At 34.1% G+C, this 16,164-nt stretch overlaps 1 protein-coding gene across 2 annotated transcripts in view; it reads left to right on the top strand.

Annotated features, from left to right (window-relative positions):
* Positions 1-13,485, top strand: part of LOC583833 (protein NDRG3) — a 31,354-nt gene extending 17,869 nt beyond the window's left edge. Inside the window, exons 4-13 of one of the 2 annotated variants that reach the window (XM_030984724.1) lie at positions 71-191; positions 1,062-1,124; positions 1,680-1,740; positions 2,168-2,254; positions 3,148-3,225; positions 3,496-3,599; positions 4,459-4,576; positions 5,741-5,876; positions 9,273-9,278; positions 11,626-13,485. In XM_030984724.1, the coding sequence (XP_030840584.1) occupies positions 71-191; positions 1,062-1,124; positions 1,680-1,740; positions 2,168-2,254; positions 3,148-3,225; positions 3,496-3,599; positions 4,459-4,576; positions 5,741-5,876; positions 9,273-9,278; positions 11,626-11,717 (866 nt within the window). In that variant the 3' untranslated portion in view covers positions 11,718-13,485. The remainder of the gene's footprint in view (positions 1-70; positions 192-1,061; positions 1,125-1,679; positions 1,741-2,167; positions 2,255-3,147; positions 3,226-3,495; positions 3,600-4,458; positions 4,577-5,740; positions 5,877-9,272; positions 9,279-11,625) is intronic. The other variant, XM_030984730.1, reaches the window with a different exon arrangement.
* Positions 13,486-16,164: the final 2,679 nt, after the last annotated feature.

Below are 16,164 nucleotides of genomic sequence, written 5' to 3'. Positions count from 1 at the left end.
ATGTCTCATCTACATGTATACATAATATTTATTGCAATTTGTATCTTTCTTTCTATTTTCCATACTCTAGATGTATCGTGTTTCCAAGGTTTCTTCAACTTTCCTGACATGCAGCCCATCCTGAAGCACTTCTGTGTCTATCATATCAATGCACCAGGGCAAGAACAGGGGGCAGCACAGCTACCAGAGAAGTATGCTCAACATCACAACTCTTCTATTTTTTTAAAAATTGATTGATGGAACTGGTTGATTGATTCAAAAACATGCATTTAAAATAGCAGCCAAATGCTGAAACAAATCAAATTTACTAAAGATTTTTAAAACACGCTAAAATACGATACATTGAAATTTGTTCTACAAAAGAGGAATAATATTGCACAAAGGAATATACGGAAAATAATAAAATAAAAAGGAAATGAAAGAAGACGGATATTGAAATGTTTAAGCTGTATTTTGTAATCGATTGTTGATGGATTTCTGAAGAAGTTTCTATTACTGTCGGCCCTTTGAAAGCTTTGTCAAAAGCACTTTATAAATAATTATTATAATTATTTACAAAGTTTTTTGTAAAGACTGGTGCACTTTGCACATGGTCTTTGCAAAAGTGCTCAGTCATTAGGGTTATTTGGCTCACTGTTATTTATATATTTGTTTATTTGAATTGTTCTATTCATAAAAATCACTAACCATTTTAAATAGATGAACAAATATTGAGCTGGCGTTTTCCTAACTGAAAAGTTACTGAAGTTGATTAAAATGGTGACAAATTGGTGATGTCATTTGAAAAACAATAAAACAGAGTTTATATTCTATTACTCATATGGAAGTGGACAAATTTGAAAAAGATATAGCCCTAAGAACATTTCACAGTTGGTTAGATACCTGTCATGCGTTTCCATGAATTCATATGATTCTGATGGAAAATGTTAGGCCTCACAGTTTTTGTTTGTGGTTATTATTATTGTCATTATTCTTCATTTTATTTTGTATTGCTACCACGTGCTTGCGTCATTACACATCTTTTGTCAACATGTCATATCTATTTTTATTCATCTTTTCAGCTTTGAGTACCCAGACATGGATCACTTAGCAGAGACTCTTATCAGTGTACTTAATCACTTCAGGTAAGTATTTTTTTCATTTAATTTTTTTTTATAAACGTAAACTGTTCAGTATATCAGTCAGCCTGAGGTTTCCTGACATTATTTTAACCTAATGAGGAAATAACAACATATGAGGAATATTAAGTTTTGTACTTTGTTGTGGAACCATGAATATTACCTTTAATATCTATCTAGTGTAAATATTTTTAGCTCTGATTGTCATTCAGTTTGAACCCTTTTTAATAGAGCACTCAAACTTGTGAGGAATAATCATTTTGTTTTTGAAAAACTCAAAGTTTCATTTGTTTTAACCTTCTTAAAAAATAAAGAAGAATAAGGTACTTTTTAGTGGTAGAACTATGAAATTGTCACCTGTAAATTTAAACACAAGCCTACATGCAGGGCACCCCCCCCCCCCCCCCAAAAAAAAAAAAAAAAAAAAAAATTATAAAAAAATAAAAAATGAACGAATCAATGAGACTTTGATTAATGTTATTCTTCAATAACACTATCAGTGGAACTTGTTTCTTGATTTCTCTCTCTCTCTCTCTCTCTCTCTCTCTCTCTCTTTTACAGACTTAAGAAATTCATTGGCTTTGGAGTGGGATCTGGTGCAAATATCTTGACAAGGTTTGAGGTAAGCTGAAATTGTTTTTCCACTTTTCTTTCTTCAGAAGGAAAAGGAGTCAACCGTGATTCACTGTGTAATATGCTCAGTAAACTTCCAAATAAAAAAGAAAACAAAGCTGATTCTGTGATATTCTTTAATCATTGATGCATAGTTCAAAGTTGATATTTGTTTTTTCGAAAAAAAAAAGAAGGGAAATCAAATGGAATGAAAATAAAACAGGGATGCATGTCCCATTGCCATATTGTATGATGCTGGATTTTGAAATGTGGTTCATCACAGAGCAAGGACCCAATTTGAGCAAGATGACCATTACATTGTGCTCGGACCTGGACTTCAGTGAACTCAACTAACAAAGTAGTGAAGTATGAAAGTGAAAGTGTACTGCTTGATAATTGATTGATTAATGGATTATATTCTTATCTCGTATTCATAGCTTGCTCACCCAGAGTACATAGAGGCTCTCATACTGGTCAACTGCGTATCAACACAGTCAACATGGACAGAGTGGATGCAACAAAAGGTATTACAATGATATAGGATGGATTTGATTTAGAGAAAGAGAGGAATGATGTTCATGACATGGTTTATAACAATAATAATATTTTATGATTTGTAAGGCATCAAATTCGGTTGAAAATCAAATGCTTGAGGCGCAGTTGTGCAAGAAAGGAAACCCCATAAAAGCATCTGCATTATTAACAAAAGGACAACAGGAGTATTAGATAAAACTTACAAAAATGAAAGAGATCAATGAAGTATATGCCGAATCAAACAGACACTTTATTAGATTATTTTTTATTACCTCAACTGATCTACTATTACAAATGATTATGATTATTAGTAATTATTCAAGAATTTTTTACGCCTGTGAGGGAGGGGGGGGGTGAGCGAATGTAGTCATGAAATAAACAAACATTTTGTATTGTATGTGAGAGTGGGAAGCATGATTTCTTCCCTCTAACCCTTAGCTTTGCTCTCAAAGTTGTAGTCCAAAGTTGTAGAGTGCAACTCGTATACAGAGGACCTCCATGGGGTTTCTTTCCCAGAGGTATTTTCCCGCTGTTTTCTTGATAATTACTGGGAGCAGGAGAGATGCACAATCACAAAATATTTTTTGGCTGCAGTTATCAGCTCAAGCTCAAGTTGAACATGTGACTTGCCTGTGGCTTTTTTATTGGCAATTGAGCCTACTCAACTTGTATTTTCTGTAATGATCCTCAATTTATGCCAATTATTCAATATATTTAGATATTGAAACTTCCCTGCTTAGCAAAAGTGTTGTTTTACAAGTGCATTTAGCATAATGTGATGTAACTGCTTTCCAGCCTTTTTTCCAGAAGATTTTCAGGGCCTTGGGGAAAGAGCAGATAAAAGTTATGAATTATTTATGAACTTCTCGTTTCACCATTGCAGCTGTCAGCATACTACCTAAGAAAGAATGGCATGACAAACTACACACAAGAATACCTTCTGTGGCACTACTTTGGCAAGGTTTGTAGCACATTGAACTACTGATTTCAAGTGATATTCATATCATTCTTTTTAAATATTGTAGTTGTATGTCTCATGTATGTATACCTACATGTAAATGGTTTGTGCATATGTCTGTTTGTTTTCTTCTCTGTCTTCTGGTTTATTTTCTTAAGTGGCATTTCCAGTTTCCTTTTTGTGAATCTATGCCATCGAGGATGAGATATATTATGAATGATATTTGTTTTGTGTGATTTTAATAAATTGCTTTATCCCTGTTATCTCACACAGAGTACAATGGAAACACATCATGAGCTGGTGGCACTCTTCAGGGAGAATCTTGCTAAGAATGTGAACGCTTTCAATCTCTCACTATTTGTCAACTCATACATCAGGTAAGAACTACTTCTCTATCTTTCATTGTTTGCTAGGCATCTTATGATATTCATTGTGGAGAGCTGTTAGGTACACTTATTATAGAAATGTTTCCTAGTAGTACTTAATTGTTCCGAATGCAGTTTAATAATTCTTTCTCGACTCATTTATTCCTTGCATTTCAGTTGGCCTTCAAGTGATATAGATTCTAGTAAATAAATGAATATACCGTCAGTTTCGTAATATTTCATACAACTCACTTCTAGATCCTAATCGAATGATTGGTCAAACGCAGTCATCTGTAATTCATTTACAGAGACTATCCCATGTTTTTTCATGAAAAAGCATGCAATAGTTCTGGTACTATCCAACGATTTTAAAGTATGCATAGCGTGTAGAGGTCAGTGGGCTTATTTCTGTGTGTGCGCTAAACTAAGCTTAATACTTGGGATTTATTTGTCAGCAATAGTGACTCGAAACAATTTTGAAATAAATTCTTTTTCACATGTACATGTACAGCAAATAACAAGAATCCAGAAGTTTCATTGTATAAAACAGATGATGCATGTTTTCATATGTTTGTTTAATGATTTATCTGCTCTCATTGAGCCTGTAGGCACCTATCGTATGAATCATGATGTCTTTGTATGAAAGATGCATACAGCCTCAATTCGATGTGCGGATAGATCGTATTATGACCTTCAAATGCATCGTCTGTATACTGTTCTTGTATAGTAAATTGATGTGCTGCCAAAGGTCATAAGTACCGTGACTAAGACTCAAACCCTGTACCTTGCAATTCGACAGGCCGGTGGCTTATCCCCCAGTGAAAACATAATGATATTGTCTTTATGTCTCATCTCTTATCCCACCACACAGACGAACAGACCTGAACATCCGACGTGAGCTGGATCCGTTCAAACAGAAGAATCTTCGCGGCGTGAAGGCTCACAGTATGCTCATCGTAGGTGCAAATTCACCTCATGTCAACGATTCGGTAAGCACTACTTTCTAATTGTCAACCAAAGGCAGCTTGGGTGGTAGATAGATAAATGTTGCAATGCTGCTGGTCAGTGTTGCGAATTGCGAAAGTGTATATGTATTGGTGCAATTGTTTATATTAATCCTATTCTGACTGGGCGTTTTGGGAAACCCCCCCCCCCCCCCCCCAAGTCAGAGTTGGGTTAAACCAGTTAATTTCTTTTACGCTACAAACCAGTATTCTGAGCCTACTGTTACTTTTACCTACATGAAACTTCACAGATTTTGAGATACTAACAAGTTATGGTATTACAAAATTAAATTCTTGTAGTTCTTGAGTGCTTCTTGTTGTTATTGTTACCAATTCGCTGAAGTTTCAGCAGGTCACAAAAATTAATGGTTTTACAATAGTATTTTGTCCTCAGTAATTTTTACCAACTTTGTAGTGTAACACGCAGATCACACGCGGAAACTGGTAGAAAATACTCATCACACCATTCGTTGTGTTGCGGTTCTTTTTATTTCAGGTGCAAAGTGAACAAAGCTAAAGTAAGCTAAAGTAAGCTAAAGCCCTGGCAATCTGGCCTAGAGGACCGTTTCCTCTCGTTCCCGCTTCTTACATGTTGATTGTAATTTGTCAACACCTATAATGACATGTAACACCAAAAGCTTGCAGAGTCGACCTCCCTGCCTGCCCCATGGATGGGGTGCAGTACAGGAGTGAATCTGACAAATACCTCTGCCTTCTTTTATAACAGCTACACTCTCACGGAAGGGTCTTCATTGGGAGGGAGACAGGAAGTCTTTTGTTTTGGAAGTTTGGTTCTTATCTGATGTTTACAATTTGGGGTTTATCTGGCTAAGTTATTACAAGTGTTCTGGAAGGGGGGGGGGGGGTGAGTTACCAACCTTTGACCAAGTGGCCATACATCATTAACTCTCTCATAGCTGTGGAATGTCATGTTTTGGCCAAATTGATAGCTTCTACTCAGAATATGTGTGAGTCATACTTCTTTGAAGTACAAAGTTTGTTAACATATAAACTTCTTACTTTCCTCCTGAGGAGATATTAATTAAAAATAGATAAATATTTTTCACTACAAAACAGTTCAATTTTGACCTGTTACAGTAGTTTACCTTTAAAGTTAACAACTGAGGTTCTTGTATTGCAATATTATAGGTGGAGATGAACGCCCGTATGGACCCAGCACGCAGCCAGTGGATGAAGATGTCAGACTGTGGCGGTATGATCTTAGAAGAGCAACCTGCCAAGCTAGCCGAGGCCATCAGGCTCTTCCTGCAAGGCCAGGGATACGGTGAGTAGAATCAAAACATACAAGGGAAGATGTTAGTCAGTGGTTTGCTCAGCTCTCTGTCTTCATCTACAAACTGACTCTGACGGGGTATGAAAACCTATATGGGAAGATGTGACTTATCTATCGGTACCACCAGTGGTACGCTAAGCTCTCTGCCTTTGCCTACAATAAACTGACTCTAATAGATTATGGACCAAAACTGAGTCACGTCTTCCGCATATTGATGTTTAGGTCAATCCCCAGGGATCAATTATCATATCTGATTGATACATGTTTGTGAAAATCTTCATTTACACACACACATTTCTAAAAATAATTGAAATTAATTCGAATTGAATTTATTCACCACTGTCATTAAATAATAATTGTTTTCATCTAGTGATTTACCAGTTAACAAGTAACTGTCCAAAGAAACTCGATACTATTACCCCTGTCATCGGATTTAAACATGATGCTGAACTTTAACAGTGCACGCTCTCCACTCCTTGGGGAGCCTCCATTCAAGCTAGTCACCTTTTTACAGGTGGGAACATGCGATTACAATCACACTGATGTTCACATCATCATATGTGAACCCATTTAAACACCTGGGTGGAGAGGAACAGTGCAGATAAAATGCATTGCTCAAGGCCATATTCAGGTTCAGGAGCATATACTATAATTTTTGTTTACCAGGAGGGTGTTTCGCAAAAATCCTAAGTTGCACTTAAATTTAAGTTGGACTTAAAATTATGGAGAGCTATTTGTAGTCTTAAAATAAAATATTTTCAAAAGCAAAAATTAAAGTATTTTGGACTTTTTATAAATTCCCCATCAAGAACATGAAATCTCCTTGATGATAGAAAATATGAATGATTTGATTCAACATTTTATGCCTTTAAAAAAAACTTTTACAAAGTATTTTCATGGATGCTAACGGCTTTCCATAAATGCTAAGTCCAACTTAGAGATAAGTTCAACTTAGGATCTTTGTGAAACACCCCCTGATGTAATAGTATTTCAATATCAAACACATCATACTTATGTACAATCAATGGTTATGATCATTGTGTCATTAAGAATATGTACTGGAAACATGTCTCATCACTATCAACAATATTATTGTTAATGTCTTTTAAATACTTCTATCATTATTGTTTTGAAATCAACTAAGGAAATGCTAGAATGCTTGCCTGCCTTTTCAGAAATCTGCTTGCCCCATGTTATTTGGCAAGTGCCCGAGTAGTACCCTGCATTATTCCTAGAGTTTTTGAATACCTAAAGTAGAATGACTTTGAGTTCATATTCCATATGCTCATAGTCATGTGAGTTATATTACACACATCTTTAAATCAGTGTATAGCTAATTAATTTTATAAACATTCAATTTTAATCAAGTCATTGTAACGTACAGGCACTTTCAAAGAGGAAACTAGGTTTTCCTGCCATATCACTCCTCTTGTTTTTATTAGTCATATTATAAAAAGTTGTTACGATGACACAAGAAGTGATGAGAAGCACTTTTTTTAAAGATATTCTATATATTTTTTTTTTTTTCAATTTGTGTTTGAGAAGCAATCAAGAGAGGGTAAACTTGTCATTTATCATACTTTAACTGTCATTTTTTTTCTTTCCTTTGAAAAAGACACTTTAATGTATTGCAGATGATTCTTAGCTGTTTTTTCTTATGTTGCATTTTAGCCATCTTTCGCCCTCCATTCATTAAAAAAAAAAAATGCTCTTCATTTCTCACATCCTCTTCTCTCTGTCTGAAACCCATCTTTGTTGCTTGTCCATGTTCTAACCTTGTCTTTCATTTTTTTGAAATAACAACTTGTTTCTTTACCCCTCACTACATCATTTCTTGGAATGCATGGAACCATTAAGCAGTACCTTGGGTGAAATCGTAAATACTTTCGATGTTCTCTCTCTATACATAGAGTCCAGACTCGAAATGCATGGTTTAGCCAGACGGAATGAAATCATTTCAATTTTATCTTTTTATTCTGTTTTATTGTTCTTCTTTTATTTGCGGTCGAGAATGCCTACTTTCAGTGACGGTAGCATAGTCAAGTGTAGTATTAAAAGACTCTTCACATCAGGCCAATTGGGGGTGAACTTAGACCATGTGATACCTTTAAAACGAGTAGATATTAGGAATATATAAACATTTTTACCTGTTCGACTTTCGTACATGTAGGTAGTGACTTTCGTAGGTACATAGCTTTCAGAATCATAGAGATCCCTTTATTTGATCAGTCAGTTTTCATATTCTTCCCCTAAACCTCCAACTATTAGAACAAATTTTGTAAGTTGAACATGCAAACCCAAAATGATAAAACCGAAAAATCCATATATATACTGTATTTATATATATTCTATATCATACCCCTTGACACCTTTCCATGCTTGCACACTCTGAAACAAAGAAGCATTTATGAACAAAAATATCCATCCTGCAGTTAAATCCCAACTCGACTTGCCAGCTTACCTACCATGTAGCCTTTCTCTCACTTTATGTTGTGTCCTGCAATCTGACACGTGTCTGTCTGTCCGTCCTTCCATTGTGCGAGTGTTTGTTGCAAGCAGAGAAGAAAAAAATAACTTTTTTGCTGCTCTTTGGTTTGATAATCCCTGAGAATTCTGTTTACCACAACAGAACAAATTTTCCATATTTGAGAGAGGAACTTGTGTGAACTCTATTTGTATAAGTTCATGTATGTAGTTCATCAACTCTGTGTGAAAAGATTACCCCCATTTGTAGCAGTTTGTCTCAGATTGAAACTATACTCCCAACGTGGTTAGCTTTAGAAGTGAGAAAATAACCCACTAGAAAACCACTAGGGCTGGACACGATCTGACGTTGTTTTTCATCGGCCTGAACAATGTTCAGACTTTTAAATGTATGAAATGATATAAGATGTTAATACTGTGTTCATCTGGTGAGGATGGCTCATTGGTAGAGTGTTGGTCTCGTAACCGGGAGGTCCTGGGTTATAACCTAAGTCGATACGCTAGTGCCCTTTGGTGTGAAGGCATTAATCATTACCAAGCCCCTCATCGGTCCCCTGGTTGCTTACTTACAAGCATATTCTTAGCAGTCAGGTAAACAAACCACTCAAAGTATGAACACTTTAAGATTGTTGATTTTGTCCAGGCCTATCCTAGATTTTCCTGATGTATAGTGTAAAATACGAGTAGTCTTTCAACCTTTTTGCATGCTTATGAGAAGCATGGTGACTTAAAAGAGAGAGAGAAAGAAAAAAGAAAAATCACTTATCAAAACCTTGTTCTTTTCTCCTCATGTCTGTAGATTTTAATGATGTAATTTTGGCCCATTTCTCATTCTCTCCTGTCTCTCTCTCTCTCTCTCTCTCTCTCCACTATTGATGGTTGTTCTCGATTATGTGATGATAGTTGATCGTAAGTGTGAAGTAGACAATGAATTAAGGCCCTTGCCCATTTGACTGCCTAACCACCTGCCTGATACCTTTTGTTTACGTTTGCTTGGTTTTAATAGGAGATTGTAGCATTGTGGAAATGTCTGTCAGTTTCTTGTTGCATCAAGTTTTGATTGGTTATGAATTGCTTTGAAGGCTTTTGTATTTTGTTCATGCATGAGTGTTTATGGATGTTCAATGTTTGCATCATTCAATTTTATTTTTTAATAATTTAAATTCCAGGATCATTGCAACTTTTTCAGTCAGACCTTTTTTTCCCCAGAGGGGGACGCCCGGGATGGGGGAGGGGGGCGGGGGGGGGGGGGGGGGGGGGTGTTTTGGATGAACAAATCTGCAATGTAAAGGAAACATAGTGGGTGCTGTAACCTAGGATAAGTGATAAGGGATACCTTCATAGAAGAGAGATCCAAGTTTTCAATAACTAGAAAGAGCCCATAACCTGAAAGAAGGGGTTGCTTTAATAGTGAGACATCTGACACATAATGAAGGACAAAGCATTAATTGGCAGCTAGCTAACTTTTGAATATTATTCATGATTAGGATACATACATTTTGCATATAATATAAACCTAAGTTACATATATGATGTAACATAGATACATGAACATCTAATTTTGAACTATACAATCAGTGAGAAAGTGTTCATTTGTATGCATGCCTAACAACCCAACTTATCTCTTGATTATTTCCTTAGTTTTTATTTTTAGCATAGGGATTGTACCTAGAATATACTAACCATTATGACACTACCCCCCCCCCTAAAATACAAATACTTAGTTTTGGGTGTTTCTTTTTATAAGTTCTTAAATTTTGCTGTTGCAGTACTACATACAGCACCTGTATTTGAAATCGATTTACGGAAGCCATTCATCAATCATGGAATAGAATGGAATACTGCATTGATGTGTGATTTTTAATTTTTTTTTTGGTATCCCCTGTTAAATTTGTATGAATAGCATTGTATTCCTTTTAAATATTGAAGGTAAATAATATTTTAGAGCTTTGTTTAATCCCACCCTAGCGTAGCGTGTGTGTTTTTAAAATAAATTACTCCTCCCTATATCTGTGTTAACCTAATGGCATTTAGGCAACCATTATTTATAATAAAATCAGGATAACCTTGAAACCAATTGAAACCAATAATTCTGCTTTTAAATACAAAGCATTCATAGAAATCATGCACATTCTCAACCCTATTGTGTAGTTGCACCAAAAATGTGTCTTTTTAAAGAGTAGTTTGCATTTACACTTGTCCAGATGTTATGAATATCTTTCCCTAATTTATGGAATTCAAAATCTAAAGCAATAAGAATTTATACCTTTATCTGTATGTTACCGATCAATGTTTTACCTTTATCTGTATATGTATATACTATTGCATCAATGTTTTGTTTTTGTTTTTATATTAATTCTACCATTTTTTAACATGCATATTCTTGCTGCATATTGTCTGGCATTTATGTATGCTGAATATTACTTATATATAATATTTGCATGGTATTAGTTTGAATTGATAACATTGGACTGTGCATATGATATGTGACTTTGATAATTACATTAATTGTATTTATATAATAAATGCCATATTTCATGTAGTTACATTTAAATATAAATATATATATAGGGGACCCGACATATGCTCCAAGCTTTATTTTGTCTAATGGTATGAAGTTGGGGTTAGAGTTGCAATAGTGTTTTAGGTTAGGTTTAGGGTTAGGGTAAGGTATATTGTTGGGTCTAGTGTTGTAATTAAGAATTTAGTTAGTGCAGGAAATTGACTGTAGCAGGAGCTTGTGTCCTACAACCGTCCAAATACCTGTAGTAAACTACAGGTGAATTACAGGTCAAGTCTGACAGACATGAGCGCTATACAAGAACCCACTATTATTATTATTATTATTATTATTTTAAGGTTTATGAAAACTGATTACTAAAAAGGTAAAAGCGAGTGATAACAGAAATATTGGGAATATTAATAAAAGTGATGGCGATAAAGTTAATTGCCCTTTTTATTAAATCTAACATGATGGTAAAACAAATAATTAAATTTTAATCTAGATTATATCGCAGTAATAGTGTCACTAATGGTATTGAAAATATTGACTAATCATTAACAATAACGTATAGAAATAATGATCACATAAACAGAATTGAAGAAGGAAAAAAATAAATAATGGGTATTTGCTGGTATGTTAAGCCAAATCTGATGACTAGCACAATATAAAAAGCATTTAAAAGTTTATTTAAACAATTTTTTTATTTTTTAGATATGTATTATATTTCATGGATCTCTTCATTTCCTCCTGCAGTGTTAAAGGTGCGACTCAACCGCCCAGCACGGTCTATGGAACCCCCAGCACCCACAAGCAAGACAGGCGCCCCCGAACCAGTGATGGTGTAACAGTGGTCGTCTAAAAGCAGGGTCCATTCGACACATCGGGTAACGAAAGATGCGGACAGTTGTATCAAGATTGACTCATCGTGTACTTTTAATCATATTACGATTGTTTTCTGTTAAACCAGAAACTTTGTGGCATGAAACCTTTGCGAATGGTTAAGAATGGCTATTTTTACAGCAAGAAACTTATGCGAATTACAGAATTTTAGCTTTACATCGATTGTGATTCAGTTATTTCACGGCCTGAAACTTTTGCAAATCTGAACTGCTCATGAAATCTGCCCACATTTTAAGGATGCAAATGTTTCTGATTTTACATTAACATGATTCAAGAGTCTATTGGTGGAACTCTATTATTTTACAGCAAGCCCTGGATACCAGTGACTCTACATATGGTTTCTGTCACAGTGGGTTGATGCCCCTTTAGCTCTCATCCATTGATAAATCATTTATTTGGAGGCAGAAGGGCATTAAATCCTATACTGTATTAAACACAGGGTTAACGTTCTTCTGGCTCTGAACACACAATATCATGCCTGGTCTCATTGGTTACTGGGTATTTCCAGTAGAATGTGCGTATTACAGATACAGTGTAAAGAACCCTCTATTTTATTTTGCCAAAGGATATATGCCACAGGGCTTTTGGTAAGAATATGAAAATGTGTATATGTACTTTGCAAACTGCTGTGAGGCAAATTCTTCAACAATGCTTAGATTGAAAGTTAATTGTTGAATACTTTAATGATTTAGGTAATAGGTATCATATAATAATTGTTATCAATTTGACAGAGTGGATTTATCTAGGGTAATGGCATTATGCATGATTAAACATGATTAAACATGATTGGAAATGGACAAATATAATTTTACAGTGCAAATAAATAATTACCTCAGTGAAAGCATTTTACATACATTAGTGATAAAATGAAGAAAAGACAATCTAAGTTAATAGTATTTATACCTAGGCTATAATGCATATTTACTAAACCTAAAACGACCTTTAACATCAAGCTTCTAAAAATAGTAAGTAGCCTGAAACATTTTTCTCATAGTTCTCGTCAGTTAGGTAAAGTAAAATTAGAACCCATTCAAGGATTAATTAGGGTAAAGCAGGCTAATTTTCTAAACCAGTATTCAGAGTGAAACTAATGTGTTAACCCACATAGTGCCCTCTTAATATCATTGTCTTTCCTTTTTATTCCTTTTTCTTTTTCATCTTATTATCTTTCTGAATGTCTACACAATTCAGCCATGAAATAAATTGTAAATTTGATAAATTTAATACCTGTAATGTAAAATTCAATCATTGTCAAACACATTTAATCATTGCAGCTCTCATTCTATTCTGTGAATTTGAACATTTATACTATAAGTTGTCTGACATGTTTCAGAAGTGGAAGTTGTTTGTGTAAATTAAAAACAATCTTTTCTCCTTCTACTTGTTGTATGTACCAAATACATGTAGTTATGTAATGTTTGTATGAAGTTTGTGTTTTGTAAAATTAATGGAAATGAAACTTAGCATTGTTTTTTTTCTTCAAAACCTTATGATCTATTGTGCTGTTCAAATAAATAGAAGTGTATTTGTTGACATGTTTTTGTGTTTGTGCGTTTAGGGTGCACTGGAAAGGTTTACAAAAAATTAAATATATGCGAGTCACAGGGGAGTGTGAAAGAATTCATGTTTACCGGAATGTAGTTTAGCAAATGAAAGAAGCAGAATTTGAAACCAAAGCTGATATGATATGTGATCTCTGCTCAAGTTTTGTTGCGATTCTGACACTTGTTTCTTTAATGTGTTAAAAAAAAAGGTTTTAAAGTAGCCGAGCTTCCCCTGTGTGTGCTTAAACAAGTTGAACATGTAATTAAATGTAATTAAATCCATTATGAAATCTGTAAATAACCACATTTTCAATCTGATTGCCAGTATGATTATTTGTATATATTGATTATGGTATGGTTTATATACAGCTTTCTTTACTTGATAATCCGGATGTGATGATTTAATGATTTATCCTTTTTTTTTCTTATCCTTTTTTCATATTTTTCCCCATGAAAGTTGTGTGTACTTTCTCTTTGCAATTATACTCAAATTGGCAGACATTTGTATTCATATACTGCTATTCAAGCTCACATTGCACAGCTTGAATTGTGCAATGTACCTTGTGTGCACACAATATATAGCTCTATTTATATCACCATTCTCACATAAAATTTTGTATTCTACCTAATCATGTCAGACACGTAGTGCTATTAAGTGAAGTGCGTGCATACATGTATACAAATATACCTTACCTATGACTGCACTTGTACTCAAACAAGTAGGATATATACATGAATTATTCAAGTATGAATAATCATGTCCTGAACTGGTTCAAGTTATGTAACATGTGATAATAGTAATTTACTTCTCCTTACCCTTGTAGCTATCATGCATCCCTTACCATTACTGTGAGTGCACTGTACTCCAAATTTGCCCCTTGAGTAGCAGTCTGTATAAGTGTGTTTCAAATATTTGGACTTGGTGAATTTTAATGGCGGTTATCAATCTATTTCAAAAAATCAAAAACAGAACAATGGATTTAGTATTTAGTAGAACAATCATCTGTATATGTATCAGTTTGAAATGAAATTGTGGATATGCCTACATATCGTGTATTATAAAATTCCAAGCAGGATCATTATATTTGTATTAAATATTTGAGTGCTTGTATGACTTGTACAAAAGGAGATATATTTACTATGTAGTGTACCCCCATATGACCTTTGAGCTGTGTATTTACATGACCATCATGATGTATACTGAATGGCCCATTGAATGGAGAGGCATGCATATTTGTGATGCAAACAGGATTGTCTGGTGTAAATTCTATAAAAAGATATTTTCCTCACAAAAAAGATTTATGCATTTATATGATGAACTGTAGGCAGCATAGTCATAAATGTATCTGTGTATGTACATAAGAGACTGTAGCATGTACAAGGCGGTAGATTTCACAGGTTATGAAAACAATCTAGTCCCATTTCCGACACACTTTAGTTAATTTATTAATAGACTTTGTGCCGATTGGAAATTCCATCCTTTTATCAGAACAAGTTTGAGCAAGATAACCTAGTTTCCATGAAATCTGTCATTGTAGAAACTGTCAAATACATACCATACCTGCAAATAATGAACCTGTAATTTAAGAAATCTGTAATGACATTTTAATCACCATTGTTTGATATCCATACCTTATAATGGGATGAAAAATGTGACTCGCATTATGTGGTTGATTGTAAAGTTATTGAGATATAAAATTGTCATGAAGATGCAAAATGAGTATGTCTGTATGCACTTAGAGAGAGATTGAAAAATATTATAGAAAACAAGCAATATGTGATATTGAAATAGAGGATATATATATGTATATGATTAAATGTTCAATATTTCATTCAATCCTGCCTGATTTTTGAGTTGTGTGTGTAGTGAAGTGCTATCTGTAAAGATGTGGGACATTGTGGCTCTCCAGTTAAGGTGTCTTTTTTATCATTTACTTATCATTTATTTATCATTTATTTATATTATTGTTATATTATTGTTAGTACCCTTATGCAGTGACACTTGATCAAAATCAACTTTCACTGACTTGTTCCTCTTTGTTGTGTGCTTCTATTAAAACCAATTTAATATCAGGATGGACTTCCCCTTTAAGAGGGATGTTTTTCCATTTCTCATCTTACAGTATTCATTTCATCTTGCATTTTAGCACATTTTTAGTATAAGGTTTGCGTATTGCCTCTATGGGCAAGGTTCTTGAAACATGCATTCATCTTTGAAAAGGTTTACAGAACAAACTAAGACTGAACACATCAGCTTCAAACTAGAAATCTCTTTATTCATTATCTCCAGATAATGAAGCCAAAACATCCCTCAAAAAAACTTCAAGCAGAAAACTGCAATTAAGTATTAAAAGAAAAAAAGGATTTCACCAAAGAAGACAAAGCACTCATCAGTGCATTAAAAAGCGGTTGGAGAAGGAACATGAGTTGATTACAATCTGCCAACAAAATCATAAAATACTATTTTAATTTCCCCTTATGAAGATAAGTACATAATCCATATTGTTTTGTACTTGTATGATGAAAAACTAATGTTTTTGAAGTAAACATAGCTTACAACAGCAACTAGAAAATCAAACCAAAATAATAAATATAAGAAACTTATGGATCCATAGAAGATATGCAGAGCTTTAAATTATGACAGTGATTAAGATTTCTTATTAAAACAATTAATTTTTAAGAAAATATGTTCTGTGAAAATGTTGCAAGAAGATGACATTTGCACAATATACAAGTTCTTTGGTTTTAAATTAACATTACATTATATGAGCATTTATGCTTTTGCAGTAATTAATAAGAAATAATTTAACAGTATGACTGCAAAGATATCAGAAAATTAATATAATAT

This window comes from Strongylocentrotus purpuratus, unplaced genomic scaffold, assembly GCF_000002235.5.
Source record: "Strongylocentrotus purpuratus isolate Spur 01 unplaced genomic scaffold, Spur_5.0 spur5_contig_834, whole genome shotgun sequence".
NCBI lineage: Eukaryota > Metazoa > Echinodermata > Echinoidea > Camarodonta > Strongylocentrotidae > Strongylocentrotus > Strongylocentrotus purpuratus.
Note: the sequence above shows the minus strand (reverse complement) of the source record. Positions and strands in the feature narration are given on the sequence as shown.